The sequence below is a fragment of the Dipodomys merriami genome, unplaced genomic scaffold (assembly GCF_024711535.1).
Source record: "Dipodomys merriami isolate MVZ:Mamm:240054 unplaced genomic scaffold, mDipMer1.0.p SCAF_285, whole genome shotgun sequence".
In the NCBI taxonomy this organism is placed as follows: Eukaryota; Metazoa; Chordata; class Mammalia; order Rodentia; family Heteromyidae; genus Dipodomys; species Dipodomys merriami.
In genome coordinates, this window is record NW_027204326.1 from 213,975 (window position 1) to 232,503 (window position 18,529).

At 49.0% G+C, this 18,529-nt stretch overlaps 1 protein-coding gene across 2 annotated transcripts in view; it reads left to right on the forward strand.

Annotated features, from left to right (window-relative positions):
• The window catches only part of LOC138838610 (E3 ubiquitin-protein ligase RNF144A), a 109,593-nt gene that overhangs the window by 65,832 nt on the left and 25,232 nt on the right, over positions 1-18,529 (forward strand). For both annotated transcript variants that reach the window (XM_070038002.1, XM_070038001.1), the window contains 3 exons: positions 1,684-1,829; positions 17,069-17,173; positions 17,317-17,377. In XM_070038002.1, coding sequence (XP_069894103.1) covers positions 1,695-1,829; positions 17,069-17,173; positions 17,317-17,377 — 301 coding nt within the window. In that variant the 5' untranslated portion in view covers positions 1,684-1,694. The remainder of the gene's footprint in view (positions 1-1,683; positions 1,830-17,068; positions 17,174-17,316; positions 17,378-18,529) is intronic.

Consider the following 18,529-nt stretch of genomic DNA (forward strand, 5'->3'; position numbering starts at 1 on the left):
CCCAAAACTCAGGCCTCATCGACCTCGACGTTGTCTTCTTTACCAAGTATCTTTAGCACTGATTCAGCATGTAATCCTGTACTGCCTTGTATTATTGGCTAACTTCTTACCCTGAATTGCATCTGAAGATCTGTGGGTGAGGAATTCCTGTGTTCATCTTTGAGTCTCCAGGACCCCAGGGCTCCTTGTGTTGGTGGCTGTAGTTGGGTGTCAGCTTTTCCGTTCCCTTTCCTTTGCATGTGTCCTTGTCATTGAGCGCATTGCCCTCTGCTCCATACACAAGGCTAGATGAGACAAATCTTCTTTGTGTCTTGTGTCTTGTGACCTCATACCCCAGCATGGAATGTGAATATTTTTGCCATCTGAATCTGTTTCATTACTCTGCCCAGAGAGAGAGGGAGTTTAGCTAAGGAACAGGCCTAAGATTTGGATAGCAGGGCCAGAAAGTCTATAGGAAAGTTTAACTGAATCTTACTCAGTGTCCAGAGTTTGGGAAGCATGAGTTTAGACAGAAGGGGCTCCTGGAATGAGGAAACACAAACTTACTGATTTCAGATACAAAATAAATATATGAGGCTTAGAGTCATTCCTGGGAATGACTGGAACACTGGATGGTCAGGTGCTGACTGTGGGCTGGACATGTGTCTTCTCCGTCTGTCTTTCCTGGCTTACTGACTGCGTGGTTCAGGAGAAAAAGCCTGGTAATAGCGTGTAAGCACTAGGCAATAGGTAATCACACTGGATGCTGCTGGTGCTTTAGAATATGACTGGAGAAATCCTGGGTAGATAAAGGGGTGAGGATCTATTTTTCAGGTATCCTCTATGCATCCTGGATCTGATAAGTGAACCTATCTACCCCATACCTATGCCATCGTGGGGTTCGATATTCTAGAAAATCTTAAATCTAGATGCAGATAGGAGTGGGGAAGGGGCAAGGAGAAGTGATGGAAGGATTAACATTCTAATTCAGCTTGGGTAAAAATAGTCAACAAGACACCGTCTCAAACAACAAGCTAGGTGTGGTGTTGCCCACTTGTCATCTCTGCTATGTGGGAGGCAGACTGATGAGCACAGTCATAGGCTGACCCTGGACAAAAACAAAGAGTGACCCTAGCTGAAAACCACAGCACAGAAGAGTGGGGCTGTGGCTCAAGGAGTAGAGCAGTGCCTTTCAGAAGCACAAGGCATGAGTTTAAATTAGAGAACTGGTGGGTGGAGGCGGGAAAGAAGAGAAGCAGCGGTCTTCCTTTGGAGGGAGATGTTTCTGGAGGCCCAGGCTAGTGAAGGGCAGCCAGTGGGGAAGGGAGGGATGTGCAGGGACAGAGGGCTGTGGACCAGCCTCACTGACGGGGGGACCTGGAACAGCCCACCAAATAGCAGTCAGTATTGGAACACAGGTTCTGTGCTGAGGTTGCCAGGGCTTGACAGACGGCGTCAGTAATTATTAATTGCATACTGAAGGGATAGGCAAGGGGGAGGACGTGAAAAGTCACCAGAATAGTGAAAAGCAAGAAAGCCTGCCCACAGTCCCCTGGCTAAACCTCTGAGGGGACCCCAGTGAGTAGTGTCCAATGCCCCTTCCCCGCCAACAGCAGCCTGGGCCCCTCCACCGCCGGGGAGGGGCTGCCGTCTGTCTCAGAGGCCATCGGAGGGAGGTCTGACCGTGTGCATGTCTCATTCCAGGCTGCTCTGCAATGACCACAGCAAGGTACCGGCCCACCTGGGACCTGGCCCTCGACCCGCTGGTGTCCTGCAAGCTGTGCCTCGGGGAGTATCCAGTGGAGCAGATGACCACCCTGGCCCAGTGCCAGTGCATCTTCTGTACCCTGGTGGGTCTCGGGGTCGCGCAGGGGATCAGCCGGTTCAGAGGGTCTCCCGGGTCACACACGGGGTCAGCCATTTCAGCGCACGCTCCTGGCTCTCCACTCCTGGCTGTGGTTTAAGCAGAGCCTGGCACTGAGTGTTAGGATGACACGCCTTTGTTTCGGTCTCCTTTGGTGCTCTGAGGAGGTGGTTGCTGGAGGAACTGTGTCAGGCAGATGACCACAGTACGTTTCGGTGAAGGCGGCTCAGGCTGCAGAAGCCATTGTGTGCACAGGATGCTAGGAGCTGGCGTCTTGCTTTAGAAAGCTTGACAGGGCATCTTGTTTCACACTTCATTTAATAATCGTGTCTGAGACTGGTGTTGTGGTTCACTTGTGAGTGCCAAACTGGAATGTGTGTGACGTGAAGTCCCTGAAGCCCTTGTGAGGGAACCTAGGGCCCCTAGGGACCGAATGATTTTTGTTTTGTCTGTTTTGTTTTGTGTTCGTGCTGTGGTTTGACCTCAGGCCTTGTGCTGGCCAGGCTGCCACTCCACCAGTGAACCATACCTCCAGCCTGTTTTGCACTGGTTATTTTAAGGTAGGGTATCATCACGGTTTGCCCTGGCCCATACTGGGACCTCAGTCCTCCTAGATTATGGTTTCTTATTGAAGATGACAGATTCACTCCATAACCCTTGCTAGGGGAGACTCTCTCTTTTTTATTTTCTCAGACCAGCCTTGAACTACCATTTTCCCATCAGCCTTCTGAGTAGCTAGGAGTACAGGTGAAAGCTACCACCCACCTTCAAACGATTAATTCTTGATGCATATGGAAATTTCTCGCTCAACAAGTTAAGGTTCAGGATTTGTGTCTGAAAATACTTAATGTTTCTTGATTTTAGAATCGAATAACAAAGAAGTCAACTCATGAACACTTTGGCCAGGACTGGGTTACTAGGGCTTTTCAGAGATGTCAGTGGCAGGTTAGAAGCTTTCAGTTATGGGGGGGTGGGGGAGAGGAGAGAGAGAGAGAGAAATAGACACACACACACACACACACACACACACACACACACACACACACACACACACACACACACACACACACACACACAAGTTAAGTGCTGAGTCAGCAAAATCACAAGTTCCAGGCCAGCCTGGGATATATAGCAAGAGCCACTCCCCCCATTAAAAAAAAGCCAACAAAACAACACAGAAAACAAAAAAACAAACGACTAAATTGTACACCTTAAATATGCAATCTTTTTTGTCACATTTCAATCAATTTGAAAATGGAGAAAATAACACAGGTGTAATTTTAAAAAGTACAGAATAGGGAAAAAATCTTCATATAAGTTGTAAATAACACACCCTTGGCTCTGAGTTTGACTGTGGTTGTAAATGCTCAGGAGCGGAGCTGCCTGTGGGTTTTTCCAGGGTGGCCGTGAGATCTGTCTGCCTCTCCCACCGCCTGCCTCCATGCCTTCCTCACCCACCCTCCTTCCTGGGCAGGCTCGATTTCACTTAGGTTGCATCTCAGCCTGGGGATATGGGCTCAGAGCTCAGCACCTTCATCATCTGTTTCATAGAGAAGGAACCCAGACTTTCCAGGCTTAATTGAAGTCCACATCATTTCATTTCTGGTGGATGCTGGGTTCTGACTTTCTGAAGGGAAGAAGACTTTCTGGCTCATTCTCCATCTCCCCTCCAAGACCTAGCTGAGTGCAGAGCTGATAATAGCTAATCAATAAAGCCTCAGGGATTGAACTCTGAAGTAAATCCATTTCGCTGTTGGAGCTGACATCCAAGAAATGCACCTCATTAAAGCCTGCAGGGCTGGACACTTTCCCGAGATGGAGAATGGCCGGAGAGAAAGCTGTAGTCAGTTAGCACAGTGAGTGGGGCTTCTAGCTTCATGAGAGGAAGCTTAGGAAGGTGAACAGAGATGCAATAAATAATCTGCTTTCTGGGGAACCCCCTTCTCCAGGCCTGAGGGGACCTTTCCAGATTCCCTGGCTGGGTAGTGCTCCCTCTTTCCTGCAAGCACCTTCCTGCACATTTGCCATGTCTCCAGACACCTGCCAGCTGCCAGGGCCTTGTGTGTTTTCTTCCAAAACATCCCAGTCTTCCTGCCTTTGTTTCCAGGCTTTCATTTGGTTGGTTTTTTGTTTTGGGGTTGTTTTTTTTTGGTTGCTTCTAGAGAATTGTCTAAATAAATAAGCAACCCTTACTAATCCAAAAGCTGCATTCAGGTCAGGGAATACCAAAGGAGACAAGGAGCACTGCATTCTCACGGAAGCCTCCATCCAAGTGCAGAGGAGCAATACAGGCGATTTGTTTCCACAGCTGGTTGTTAACAGTTTAAATGTCCACTGTCATTCCTCTTTCAGTAGCTCACTGTGGTGTGAAGCTCCTGTTTGTTGGCTGATGGAACAGTGTGTGCAAATGCCAAGATACCTTCTGCCAAGGGTCCTTCTCTTACGGGGTCCTCAGATCACCCCATTGTGCTCAGGCAGTGGAGAAACCAGAGACCTTTGGTAGGACAGATGAAAGGGAAAACGTTGAGTCAGACTGAAAGAGAAAGCCAGCCTTGAGTTCAGTGTAGAGTGCTTGCCTAGCATGCATGAGGTCCTGGGCTCAATTCCTCAGTATCATATACACAGAAAAGGCTGGTGCTGTGGCTCAAGTGGAAGAGTGCCAACCTTGAGCAAACGAAGCTCAGGGACAGTACCCAGGCCCCAAGTTCAAGTCCCCAGGATTGGCAAAAATAAAAATAAAAAGCCAGCCTGGGCAGGAAAGTCCATGAGACTCTTATCTCAATTAACCACCAAAAATTTGGAAGTGGAGCTGTGGCTCAAGTGGTACAACACTAACTAGTCTTGAGCAAAAAAGCTCTAGTCCCTGAGTAGAAGCCTCATTGTGTGTATACACGCACACATACACACATGCATACACATATACACACATGCATACACACACACACACACACACACACACACACACACACCAAGACTAACTCAGAATTATAGTCCAATTCCAAAGGAAGTGATCCCAGAGAAGAAGTAGCTCTGGAGAGGCAGCTGTGAGCTTTGAAGCTGGGCATCCTCATCCCTACCTTAAAGGCCAGCTCTGTTTTTGCCCTGAGGAGCCTCACCAAGCTCAGCTGTGCACGGGAAGGAAGTTCACAGGGAAGGGTGCGTGCTGAAGCCCGTCCTGTGCTCACCACAGGCCAGTTTCCTCCTCGATTTACTTGAGTTTGAACTTACAACTGCAGGAGGAAAAAAGAGCAGGGGATGGATTGCCTTAGAGGAGTGAGTGTTCTCACAAACACTGGTCCCACAGGATGCGCTCTAGGTTCATTTTGGGGGCTCCCTGCGTTTGCTAACAGATACACGCTGCCTCCTTGTCACCCCAAGGTCTCCTGGGTACTTACGAGAAGGAAGGGAGCAGCAACATGACCCTAGCCTGACACACCGTCCACTCTGCCTTTCCTCAGTGTACCAGACATATGCTGCCCAGAGCCTGTTCCTGGCTCAGGCCTGTTTTCAGGAGCCGGGTGGTGAGCAGACTCTCTGTATCATCTCAGAAGAGTCTCCTGGTGGTGAGCATGTGGTTGAGTATAGATCTCTCCCCTTACAAACCTGTCACGTGGAGGGGGGGAGAGCTAATGGTAACTCCTGTAGATCCCAGAGGCACTTCCTTCCCAGGCAGGCAGGCAGCCTCATTGGCTCTACGACCCTCAGGTACTCCTAGATAATAGAAATGGGTTCACTAACTGGTTCAGCCAGTGGCCTGGAACCTGGCCTGCAACTAGGGCTCCGTTCCCTGGACCACTGGCAGGAGGACAAGGAGGGTCCCGCGGGGAGCTCAGAGTGTTCTTCTTTAGGTGGAATCAGCACCTCACTCGAAGGATGGAGGCTTCTTCCTTGTTAAGGTCCAGTGAGGCCCAGGGCTCTTCAGCCCTTGGCTTCCTTTACAGCTCCATTCCTAGGCTCATCCCACTGCCTCAGTTTACCACGTTGAGCCATCTCACAGTGCTGGAAGCTTCCTGACTCTAACCATCCGGTGCCTCAACTCACACTCATTTGCGAGTTGGTAAAAGTGTGTCCTCCTGTTCTAGACCCTGGACTGTGGGAATGTTGGTAGAAAGGGCTTCATTTTGTTTGCCCATAATGTCATCTTACAATAGTTTACTGTGGTGTACCCGAGTTCCATGTGGCTAGGTGCAAGTAAGGGCAAGGTGCTCCTCACTGTGAATTTAGAATTCCCTCTGCGCTGCCTCTGCTCTGCCCCTCACTCTTCCAGGAGAGGGGTTCTATGAGTCATAAGAACATTAGCTCTAGAGGAAAGGAAATTGCCATCCTTCTGTGTGGGGTCAGCCTGTCCTGGCAAAAGGGAGCAGCAGGAAGTGCTTTTCCAAATGTTCTTGAGCTAATGGCTTCTTGGTTCAGGAGAACGCCAACAAGTAAAGAGTAATTCATAGAGTTTGGTGCCAGCCAGTCAGCCTAGAGGTCGGGGACCCAGGCCTGACTCCTCACCCACCCTGCTAGGGGTCTCCAGGGGGAATCTGAGGACTAGCTCTTCCCTTTATCTCCTAGGGTAGTGGTCCTTTTCTTGGCCAGTTAAGAGTCTAGACTGAGTAAGTTTACTTGAAAGTGAAAGGAAGTAGAAAAAATAATCGGCAGGCCCTGCTATCCTAGCAGAACAGGGATTTTCCTTCACTCCAGGCTTCTTTACTGAGCCCTCCAAATATTGGTCTCTAGTCCCTTCCCTCTGAGGGAATGCATCTTCGCTTTGATTTGTTAAGTAGGGGGTCCCTAACTGCCCCAGGCCTTTCTTATTGGATGTAGATTCTTCTTTGGGCCCCTCCCATTCTGGACAAGAAAGGTCATTTATGCCCCTTTTTTGTTTCCTGTTGTATGGGCCTTTGTCACGGTTAAGATCCATCACTGACCATCCCAGGGGACCACGCAGAGGCAGGCACTTATTATAAGGTTTAGCAGAGAGGCCATATCTCTCCAGGGAGAGGGAGCAATATGGTGTCTGACCCTATCCAGGTGGGTAGCTCTGGGGCCGTGGCGGTCTGTGCCCAGGTATGTCAGGGCAGAGAGAGGGAGTGGCCAGTTATGTTTCAGGAGCTCCAGGGCAGGGAGGAGCTCAGGTCTGGGTGGATCTGAAGACCAGAGGTAGGAATAAGGCTAATAGTCACAGCTCTTTCAATCCCACGCTGCCCAACCTGGGTCAGACAACCTGTCCCTCCTTCCAAAGGCACAGACCCCTTTTCTGTGGTCTGAGAGGCAAAGAGATGGGGAGTCCTATGACTAGGATGGAGGAGCACCCCAGTGTTGACTATCCAGGTGGTCTTTCTGTGTCAGTGCCCAGAACACCTTCCCAACCTGTGTCTTTAACATGGCACCCGGACTTCTCTGCTTCTCTATCAACCGGACTCACAGGCCTCAAACCAGAGCTTTTCATTTTTATCTCTGGTCTTAAGGCGCTTATAAAACTTCAGCTTGTTGACAGAAAGGATTGGGGACTAACACTTCTTGATGGCTTTGGTGTGCCAAATGCCCTACTGGGTCACCTCCCTGCTTCTAAAAGCCTGTGGAACTGGCAGAATTCTGTATCCCACAGGAAGGAGCCCACTGCTGGGAAAGGAGAATGGCCTACTCTGGAATGTTCTCTGGGTGGTCCCTTGACTCCACAGGCCTTTCTCCTAGAACATGAGGTGAAGAGGGCAGTTTGATAGGGCTTTCATTGTCAGCCACGATTCACACCCCCCCCCCCGCCCCGCCCCGCAGAGGAGTCCCCTCAGAGCCTAAGGGTGCTTTACAACCTTCACAAGCCTGCCGTCTGTGTTTCCTAGTCTGTAGCCTAATGCAGTGACAACTGCCTGTGTCCAGGACCTGAGCGTCAGGAAGAACGTCTTCCCAGATCCCACGGCAAGCAGGAGAGGCGCACGCCCCTGAACGTATCACCATGCTGCCCTTCCACCCCTTGCTCACCAGAGCCAGGGAGTCTGGACACCCCTCCACTTCCGCCTTCCTCCCTGGGGCCCCAGGATGAGCTTAGCAGCTGCCGTCCTCTCCAGAGACCCTGCCTGTCCTAAGATAGACACCTGTGCATGTTAGTTTCCTAACACACAGGCTCCAGCAGATGCCCCATTTCCTGCCTTAACAACAGTCCTGGGAAGACGCCGGCTTCTCACAGAGGGCTGGGCACTGCCCGGGGGCATTTGCAGATCTTCCTGGGTCAAGGTTAATATTCCACCCCCAGCCTGCCTTTGTTGTTCCCTATGAGGAAGCCTTCCAGGACTACTGCAGTGGGGTCCTAGAATCTCGCCCCACTGTTGACACAATATCCAAACGGGCCCGTTTCTCAGTCTCGCAGCTCCTCGTTGCTGAAGAACCAAGTAGATGAAACTCTTGAAGCTGAGTGCTGGGGTCTGAGTCCTGTAATCTTAGCTACTCAAGAGGCTGAGATCTGAGGATTGAGGTTCAAAGCCAGCCTGGGCAGGAAAGTCCATGAGACTCTTATCTGCAATTAACTAGCAAAAAAGTGAAAATGGAGCTGTGACCCAGCTAGCTGTGACTAGCCTTAAGCATAAAAGTTAAGAAAGAGCTTGAGGGGCTGGGAAGTTGGCTCAGTGGTAGAGCGCTTGCCTTGCATGCCTGAGGCCCTGGGTTCGATTCCTCAGCACCACATAAGCAAAAAGAAAAAAGCCGGAAGTGGCGCTGTGGCTCAAGTGGTAGAGCACTGGCCTTGAGCTGAAGAGCTGAGGGACAGTGCTCAGGCCCAGAGTTCAGGCCCCACAACCGGACCAAAAAAAAAAAAAAAAAAAAAAAGAGCTTGAGGCTCTGAACTCAAGCCCTAGGACTAATACAAGATAAAAACAAAATAAAAAGATACAAAACCAACAGTTACTCCCTTGCCTCTCCCCGCCCCCCCCCCAATAAATCTGTTGGTTTCACCATTGGAGGGGATGATCCTCCATTGTCTGGAAAACCCTGATGCTTTCTGGTAGGGTTAAATCTGTGACATATCCCTCTTACAGTTTAACCCTTGGGTATTGCCAGTTCTGAGAACTTGTGCAGGGATTTACCTGTCACAATCTCATGCAGACATACCCTTGGACAAAACCAACCCAGGTTTTATCTGTTCTTTTCCTTACCTTCAGCTACCCAGACCATTAACCATCTAGAAATAGCTACCTCCGTGCTGAGTACATTAATCTCTGTGGACAGGAGGAAGCGGTGAGGGGTCTCACCTTGCTCCTCCTACCTCTGCTTTTATTTGTAATGCCCGCTGCTTGCATTGCGTTGCTTAAATTCAACTGGAAAGGCTTCGAGATAAATCCTTGGTTAGATCAAATATGAGTTTTGGCTCCTCCTGACTTTGTGTGTTTCATATGCAACAATTGGAACATGCTGGTCACACTCAAGGCTGCCCCGGTGGCTTCCACAGAAGCACAAGGTGAGGGGCCAGTGTACCCCGCTTCCCGAGGCTCCTTCTCCCCAGTCCGTCCTCCACCACCCTTTCTGGGAAGTCAGGAAGGGCCTGCCTAGATCTCTGGACTGTGAAGCAGCAAAACGTACAGGTTCAATGACTGATATCCTGGCAGCTTCTCTCCCATGGCCTGGCGTGCCTGGCATCCCTGCCCCTGTGTGCTTCCTGTGCCTAGCCCGGGCCAAGCGATGGTGGTGGAGCCCAGCCCTCTGCCTCCCCTTCTCGTGACTCTGTCTTGGATAGACTTGGCATCGAACCGGATGGCTTTTTCCTTGAATAGACAGCGTCGGTGCCCATTCCCTGGCATCTGCGTGTTGCTCCTGGGAGGTCTCAGTGGCTGTGAGTCCGGGGCTCCCATCCTCCAGCCTGTGTCCCCAGTTCCACGAAACCCTCCCATGGGAGGCGGGAGAGCTCAGAACTCTCCCGGAGTCCAGCCAACACCCAACCCAGCAGATTCCCACGCAGTGCTCTTTAAGGAGCTACTTCCTACCATCTTGCTTGTCATGGCCACACCTTCACTGGGCACCAACAGCCATAGTCCCGTGTGTCACCGGGAAGGTGACAGCTGTACAAATCACTACCGCTCACCTGACCCACAGTGGGGGCTGGTAGCATCTCCACCCTCCCAGTGGGGCGCTGGGGCTCCTCAGCCCTCCCTACTGTCTTGAAAGGACCAGACCATCCCACTTTGGACTACTGTGCTGTAGAGATTTTTTTGGTGACAGGGATTTTGCCTAAATAGATGAAGGAAGTGGGTGGTAGGTGTGTGTAGGGGGGGAACTGTAGAATGTGCTGGAGTGGCTAAATGAGCCACCAGTTGAGCCCCTGCTTTGTGTGGGCCTAAAAAACAGTGCTTGCATCCAGGATAGTATCTGCAAAGTATGCCTGGTATTTTTTTAAATATATTTTATTGTTATTGTAGAGGTGATATTCAGAGGAGTTCTAGTTACATAAGTCAGGCAATGAGTACATTTCTTTTTGAACCACACCACCCCTTCCCTCGCTCTCTCCCAGTTTTTCCCTCCCATCCCCACCGCAAGTTGTATAGTTCATTTCCCGCAGAGTGTCCAGTGAGTCCACCGCTGCCTTTGTTCACCCTTGGTCTCACCTTTTCTGTGTCCCCCTTTACCCTCCCAAAGACAAACAGACAAAAGGAAAAGACAACAGAAACAGCAATAAGAGCAACAAAGAATCTCTTGTTTCCATTTCCTCAAGTTCATTTCAAAAAATATTATTTTGCATTCTGCCATTGAGGGAAATCATCGTGGAAGCCTCTCTGGCCTGCCATGGGACCCGGGAAGCTGTCCTTCCTGATGCAGGTCCTGGACACGCACAGAAAGAAGGCCCCTTCCCCACAGCGGTGACCTCACTGTGGCCAGCTGTGGCATGTAGTAAAGCTGTGGCAGGTGGTGAAGCTGCGGTATCAGAGAGCACAGGACGCATTTGTGCAGGAACAGAGGGTTTGCAGGTTGGCAGGGCAGAGAGTAATGCATAGAAAGCTTTATGTTTCTTTTTTTATTCCCATAATTTTCAGGAACATTCTTCATAGTTTAGACTCCCTGGCTTGTGAGTAAAACCAGACTTGCAGCCTCGAGCCTGAAGGTTCTTGTTGGATGAGACAGGGGAGCTTGTGGCTGTTGGCTCTAGGTTCCTTGGCCAGCGAGTCTCTCATGGGGTTCCCTGGTGTCTGGTCGACCGCCAGCCCCTGTGGAGGCTGTGCAGGTAGAGGGTCGGCCTTCCTGGCCTGCAAAGCATGGGCCTCAGCCACTCAGCCGCTTTGCAGTAGTGGTATGCAAGCCTTCTGGCTTGCCCCCGGCCTCAGGGCTCTGGCTCCTTTGCTGAGATGCAGAATAACGTGTTGCCAGGCATCTGGCTACTCCATGTCCACCCTGCCCCCCCCTCCATCCTCTCATGCCGATCATGCCACACTGATTGCCTCTTACTACTACCAGCACTTTAGATAAACCATAAATAGTTCTTTTCAAAGAACCTGACATCTACTAGAAGTGAGACATCCACAGATCAGCCATTATGGAGAGATGGCTCCAGAAATGTTGGGTGCTGCCTGGAGACCTTCTGGAGGGCAGTGTCCTGAGCTCTAGGACCATCCAACTGGCCTCCCACTCTGGGGGCAGAGGCTGACAGAGGAAGGCCCTGGTCTTTGTGGAACAGCTGGTAAAGCTGGTGAGCTGGGATTCAAACCCAGCTCTGTGGTCTCAGGCTTTGCTCCTCACCCAGGGCTGTGGAGGGTCTGGCTGCTTTTGTTTTAACTGGCCTGCATGTAAAGCTTGTAAATCGTGATTCCTGATTAGCCTAGACCACGAGGGCACCGGGAAGCCCAGTTTCTGGGCATTTCTCCTGTTGAAAGGGTCATCAGTAGCCAATGGGATTCAAGGAGCTAGGACACACTTCTGACTGGATACCAACGTGGGCTCCGTGGGTCTGTCTCTGTGGTCCACTCCTCGCTGGCGGGGAACTTGTGCTGCGGTGGAGGTATACGTACACATCAGCAGTGATGTCTCCTCATTGGGTTTCAAAGAGTTGGAAGGCACAGTGGAAAATGAAATGTCTGGAACATTCTGTGGCTTCGCCGCCCCTCCCCCTTCTTCCCTGTACACAGCTGAAGCCTCTTTTCTTGGAATTGCTTTGTCCCTCTGGCCAAACTTCCATCTCCTAGGCCTTCCCTGATCCCACCCAGAAAACGCTCCTTGCTACCTTGTTAGAGCCTGACTGTGCTGTGGGCCATGGGCAGCAGCCTCCGCTGAGCCTGTGTGAAGCCTGCATCACCCCCCACGCTAGCTCCCCAGGTCTCCCTGTCTGGACTCATGCTCAAGTTCACAGCACTCTAGGTGACAACCATTCAGGCCTTGCTGCTGGAAAGTGCATGTGATGCTTTGCCCTGTGAAAAAGTATCTAAGATACCAGAGAATACTAAATCATTGTGTCCGAAGGAGGGTTTTATGAAGTGTCTGTTTGCATACGTTAGTTGTACAGGGCAGGAGGATTCATTGTGACATTCCACACATGCATACAATGTACCCCAAATTCCCTGCCCCTCGATCACACTCCCTTATCCCATTCCCCTTCTTAAGACAATTTCAGTTGTTCTATTTTTAATGGGCAAACAGACTACTTTGAACTTGTTCACCCTTTCACACTCTTGATTATCCCTTCCATTCCCACTACTACACCTCCAACAGTGCTTACCTCCCTCCTTCTATCCTTCCCTTCTCATCTCTCTTCTTTACTTTTTAGATTTGTTGTAGGTAGAGTCTTGCTATGTAACCCTTGCTGGCCTTGAACAGCCTCTCAAGTGCTAAAATTAAAAGCATGTATCACCATGCACACAAAAAAGAGTTCTTTAGAATTACAAAAAATCTTTAACTAGTTATCCAAAGGGGTTTCAACTCAGCATATCTGTTTCTGATTGCCACACATGTTGACCAATGTCAAGCCCTCCTTTGTTCTCCCCCATCACTGAAGTAAAAGCAGGCAATTAGAAAACAAAGTACACAAGCTTTCCAACTTGGAGTTAGGCGAACCGGGCTTAAAGCCGAGTGCCTGGACTTAGAAAGCTGACTTTGCACTGGGTTTTAACTTTCCTGATCCTTGTGTTTGTTTTTGTTTTTCTCACAAGTAGAAAACAGTGGTGCCCCTAACGCCATCCACAATTCTCATGCCTGTTTATAGGGCTAAGCTAGACAAAGTGACTGACCCAGTGAATCTGGTACTTACACTGGGATGCTGAAAGCTGCTGATGCAGTAATGGAGAACTGTATTCGTCTTTGCTTTGGAACTGCATATTTATTGTTGCAGATGCTTCTCTGTTTACTTATTGTACTGTACTTATTTCAAGACATCTTTTTGCTATTAGATTGGAAAATATGGCTTGTGAGTCATGACCTGCTTTGTAACTGGAAGAACACAGCCAGTTTGATGGTGGCAGGGTCAGAACTGCGGAGCCTCATCCGTCCCTATGCCGTAAACAAATGGGTGTAATTACTGTGCATATTGCACAGAGCTGTGTTCTGATGGTGTACAAGTTCTGTGCATTAGCGTTCATCCAGATGCGACTCACTTCTGCTTGCCGTATGCAGGCTCTTGAACAATGGTGTTTACACTCTTCCCCAGGGTGTAGCCTTCATACCAGCGTTAATTGTATTTTGCTTCTTAGGGAGAGTATTGTTCTGTCATTATAGACTGCTCTGCCCAATATTGACAGTTTTCAGCATTCCACGGCTTTGAGACATCCCATTATCCTCCAGAGACCCCATACAGACAAACTTAATTAAAGAAAGTCATAACGATCTTGTTGCTGAGGGATGTACCTGTAAGAAACTGGTCACGGAGAAAGATGGATGAGGTAACAGACACTCTGGGTGGTTCTGTGCTCTAGGAATTGTTCCAAGCGTACCACCTTACGGTCTTGGGAGCTGTGACCCACACATACCACATACCTGTTCTGTGGACCATCTAGAAGGACCGGGTTTGCTTGAGTCTGTCTAGCAGCAAACTCCCAGTGCCCCCGTGGGCACTTCCCCTTCCTTCCGGTACCCATATCACAAACAAGACATTCCGTTTCTCTGCCAGCTGTGAACAGCTGTAAGCAAGCCATTCTCACCCCTGAAACCCAGACATCTAACCTTGTAATGCCTTAGCTATGTTGTCACCAGGGGTGGGCCCTGATGGAGATTTGGAGACACCCCTGTCTTCCCTGGTCCTGTGCCCTGGCTCACCGGGAGACCTCATGTTGGTGGTTATGACAGCTCTCCCATCGCACACCTCTAATGACCCCGAGACTGGGCTTGTCTACGCGAGCTCAAGCTCGTATACAATAATGGGTTACACATAGGTGCGTCTGGGAGCGATCCAAGTTCTGGGCCACTGCGGTCAGCTGGCTAGGCTGAGCCTGGGCAGAGTCTCAGGGCCTCCTCTTGGCCCTCAGAAATGGTTCTTGAAGATGGCCCTTCGAAGATGGCCTGATTTCCACTTTTTAAAGAAATTGCCATCCAGAACTCCATTGGGGTTTTGAACTCAGGGTCTTGAATGTACTAGGCAGGCAATCTATCACTTGAACTACTACTACTCTCCCAGCCCTGAGTGTGTTCATTATTTTTCTAAGAGCATCCTGCTTTTTCCTGGTCTGGCCTGGACCAACAACTTCCTATTCACCTCTACCTCACAGAGTGGATGACAGAAACCTATCGCCACTCTCACTCTACCGTTAAAGAGGACGTCTTGCTAACATTTTGTCTGCATCGATCTCAGACCAAGATTCTCTCTTTCTCTGCCTGCTGAGTAGCTGGGATACAGGCTGGAACTACCATACCCAGCTTGGAGTCTTTGATGAAGGAAATATTCTGCTTTGCTTCAATATTTGATGAAATTATCCTTTACATACTAAGCATATGTTTTTTCCCCATGTATTTTTTGGCTCTTTTACAACTCTACCTAAGGTAGACAAAATTATTCCAGATTGCAGATGAGAAACAAGAGTGGTGGAGGGGAGAACCGCAGCTGGCCCCTTCCTTCATCTGCCTTTGTGTAATGGAATGCAGTCTGTATCTTAGGAGGAGGTAATGGCTTAGGAGTGCACGCAGCAGCGTAAGTGTTTTTCTTGACGAATTTGCTCAGTACTTTAATTGTGTTATAATACCACACCAGTGCTGCTGCTGTGTGTGTCATCGTCAGCCTGGGACTGTGATCAGAAATTGATCCGGTGCGATCTTGTGAGGAGTCTGGTCTTCTGTGGAAGTGAGCTTCCCCAGGGAAGACACTTGTCCTCTCCTCATTCTTTATCATGTGATTGTCACTGGTGCTAGTGTTACACACCCGTCATCCTAGCTGCTCAAGAGGCTGAGTTCTGAGAATCATAGTTTAAAGCCAGTCCAGGCAGAAAAGTCCATGAGATAATATTATTTTTTTTTGTCTGTTGTGGGGCTTGAACTCTTGGCCTGGGCGCTATCCCTGTGCTCTTCAGCTCTAGGCGAGTGCTCTACCATTTGAGCCACAGTGCCACTTCAAGTTTTCTAGTGGTTTATTGAAGATAAGAGTCTCATGGGCTGGCTTTGAACTGTGATCCTCAGATCTCAGCCTCCTGAGTAGCTAGGATTACAGGCGTGAGCCACTGGCACCCAGCAGAGATAAGATTCTTACCTCCAATTAATCAGCAAAAACCTGGAAGTGAAGGTATGTTTCATGTCACCTTCAGTGACAACACCGAACAAGAACAACAAGCCCTGAGTTCAAGCCCTAGAACTGGCACAAAAAGGGGAAAAAAATGTGCTTTCAGTTAAACATTGAATTTCTAAGGCTAGCATACTTTATAAAGCAAGAGCAAATCAGAACTGAGAAGAGCCACGACATATTTCCCATTAGCTTGTGCTTGTCTTTGACTGCCTCCATTCAGATTTTCCTATCTCGCCCCCCAGGAAAGGTCAGTGGTCAGTAACGGCCCAGGATGCCATGATGGACGTTGCACATGACCTGGTCCTCCAGGAAAGCATGTGTGTGTCAGCCAAGTAAATGTGAGCTCACATCTGGTTAAAGCAATGGGTTCCTTACTGGGTGGTGGAATTTCACAGGAGAATGATGAGATGGCCAGGCTTTTCCTCAGTGTTCTAAGGGTTAACTACAAGAATGGAAGATAAAGAACGTAGCACGGCGCTGGAGCGAGGGTGAGGGGCAGTGCCGGGGGACATGTCTCTGATCATTGTCGGCATTTATGGGTGTGTCAGAGTGAAGCCCTCTTGTACAACCAAAGGGTGCCAGAGAAAGTATGCAGAAGACACAGGACCTTGGCCCGGAGTGGACGCAGGCCATGCCTGTGAGCAGGTTCGCTGTCTACCACACTGGCGGCCCTGTGCCCTGGTGCTGGGTGTGGACTTGCTGGAGCCTCAGCTCACGATCCACCCTCCAGAGCTAACCCCGATGCAGAGCAGACACCCCGTAAATACTCACCAAATGAATGTACCTAGGGTTGTAATGAGCTGCATAGGGAAAATATAAAATGATAAGGAATAGGACACTTGACTGGTGGTTGTGTGTGTGTGTGTGTGTGTGTGTGTGTGTGTGTGTGTGTGTGTGTGTGTGTGTGTATGCATGCACACACACACATGTAATGCTGAGGCTTGAATTCAGGGCCTCACACTGGCTAGACAATCACTCAGTCACTTGGACCATACCTTCAGTTCTGTTGCTTTCACTGTTTTTAGACACGGTCTTGTATTTTGTGCCTATGACCACCCAGTTCTACCTGTGCCACCCGTCTAGCTGAGATGACAGGCATGCACCTCTGCATCCAGCCTTATTGTTGAAATACTAGTGTTTCCCCTGGAATTGCTCCTTGCTCCAAACCATGATCCCTCCATCCCATCCCTGCCTTCTGACTAAAACTGGGATTATAGGCATGAGCTACCAGGCTCAGCCCTTGACCCATCTTTTTTTTTTTTTTTGCTGGGCCTGGGCTAGGACTTGAACTCTGGGCCTGGGCATGTCCCTTGGCTCCTTTTGCTCTAGGCTAGTGCTCTACTATGTGAGCCACAGCACCACTTCAGGCCTTTCCTTTGATGAATTGGACAGAAGAGTCTCATGGATTTTCTGCTTGGGCTGGCTTCAAACTGTGATCCTTAGATCTCACTAGAATTACAGGTGTGAACCACTGGCACTTGGCTTCGATTGTTCTCTGAGTGCATCATTGTGTCCTCAGCTTTCAGGAAGTAAAGATGTTAACAGACTCTCTTCTGTTTTTCTACCAGTGCCTGAAACAGTATGTTGAGCTCTTGATCAAAGAAGGGCTAGAAACTGCGATTAGCTGTCCTGACGCTGCCTGTCCTAAACAGGGCCACCTTCAGGAGAGTGAGGTACGTGTGCATGTGTGCTTGTGGCTGAGAGGCCCTGTCCTGCCAGGCTTCTGGCCGGGGGGAGAGGGCGCAGAGAGGGTTATGTTGCATTATATTCCTGCACTCTGCTTGTTGCACAACTTGTTCATGTCTTTTTCTTTTAGATTGAGTGCATGGTTGCAGCTGAAATTATGCAAAGATATAAAAAGCTACAATTTGAAAGAGGTAGGTAGCCTGGAAAATGATCCAGCTATGATGTCTGTACCAGAATGTGGCTCGTTTGAGGGGACTTTGTTTGGGAGGTAAGAGGATCTGTCAGCTGACAACCATAAGAAGCTACTGGAAAATAGGCACAGTGGTTCACATCTGTAATCTTAGCGATTCAGGAGGCTGAGATCTGAAGGCCAAGGTTTGTTTGAAGCCAGCCTGAGTAGGAAAGTCTGTTATGACTGTCATTGCTAATTAACCAGCAAAAAGCTGGAGGTGGAGATGTAGTTCAAGTGGTAGAGCACTAGTCATCAATGAAAAAGTCAAGAAAGAGAGAGAGTACAGGAAAAATAAGCAAAGGAGGAGTGCATTCCTGACATTCTCTGGACATTGGAATTGTTAAACCGTTGAGGGGTCTTGGTGCTGATTGCCTTTTGCCCATGCTGACCTTGAACCACAATCCTTGCCTCTCCATTTGCTGGGATTTACACCAGCATAGCACCATACCTGGCTTGTTTTGAGACAGGACCTCATGAACATTTTTGTGCAGGCTGGCTTCCAGCATTGCCTTTTGTTTCCATCTCCCAGTTAGTTGATACTACAGGCATGCATGATGATGCCTGAAAACCACTTCTTCAAATGCCATATATCATTTGCTCTGTGGAAGTTTATACCTTAACTATAATGTGATACAGTGCTAAATTCAGTATGGTTAGGTATAAATCAACTAACTTGGATTTCTGGGACTTTTGCCCTATCTGAAAACATTATCCAGAGAGAATCTTGAAAGGAACTGTGGGGAGGGGGAGGGGTTATTTGAGTTTTAAGAGTATGAACTTTCAATGACATGAAATTAATTTTAAAATGCAGCTGGGTAAATTTTCCTACCTATTAATTTTAGCTTTTTTTAAAGTACTTTTTCTTTTATCTTGCATCAAAGTGAAGCCAACTTGACTTAGGTTAGGAAAATACCCCTCAAACCTCTCCCTTGAAAATATTTTACAAACGTTACACTAAAGGTTTATTTTTTTTTAAATGAAGGACTTAGACATGTTGCAAAAGTGCTGTCTAAATGAAATGTGAGAATGTTGGGAGTTAAAATATGGCTTTGGATTACATCCGGGCCCTTGCACAAGCCTGGAGATACCACCAGAAAGAAGGCAAATGTTT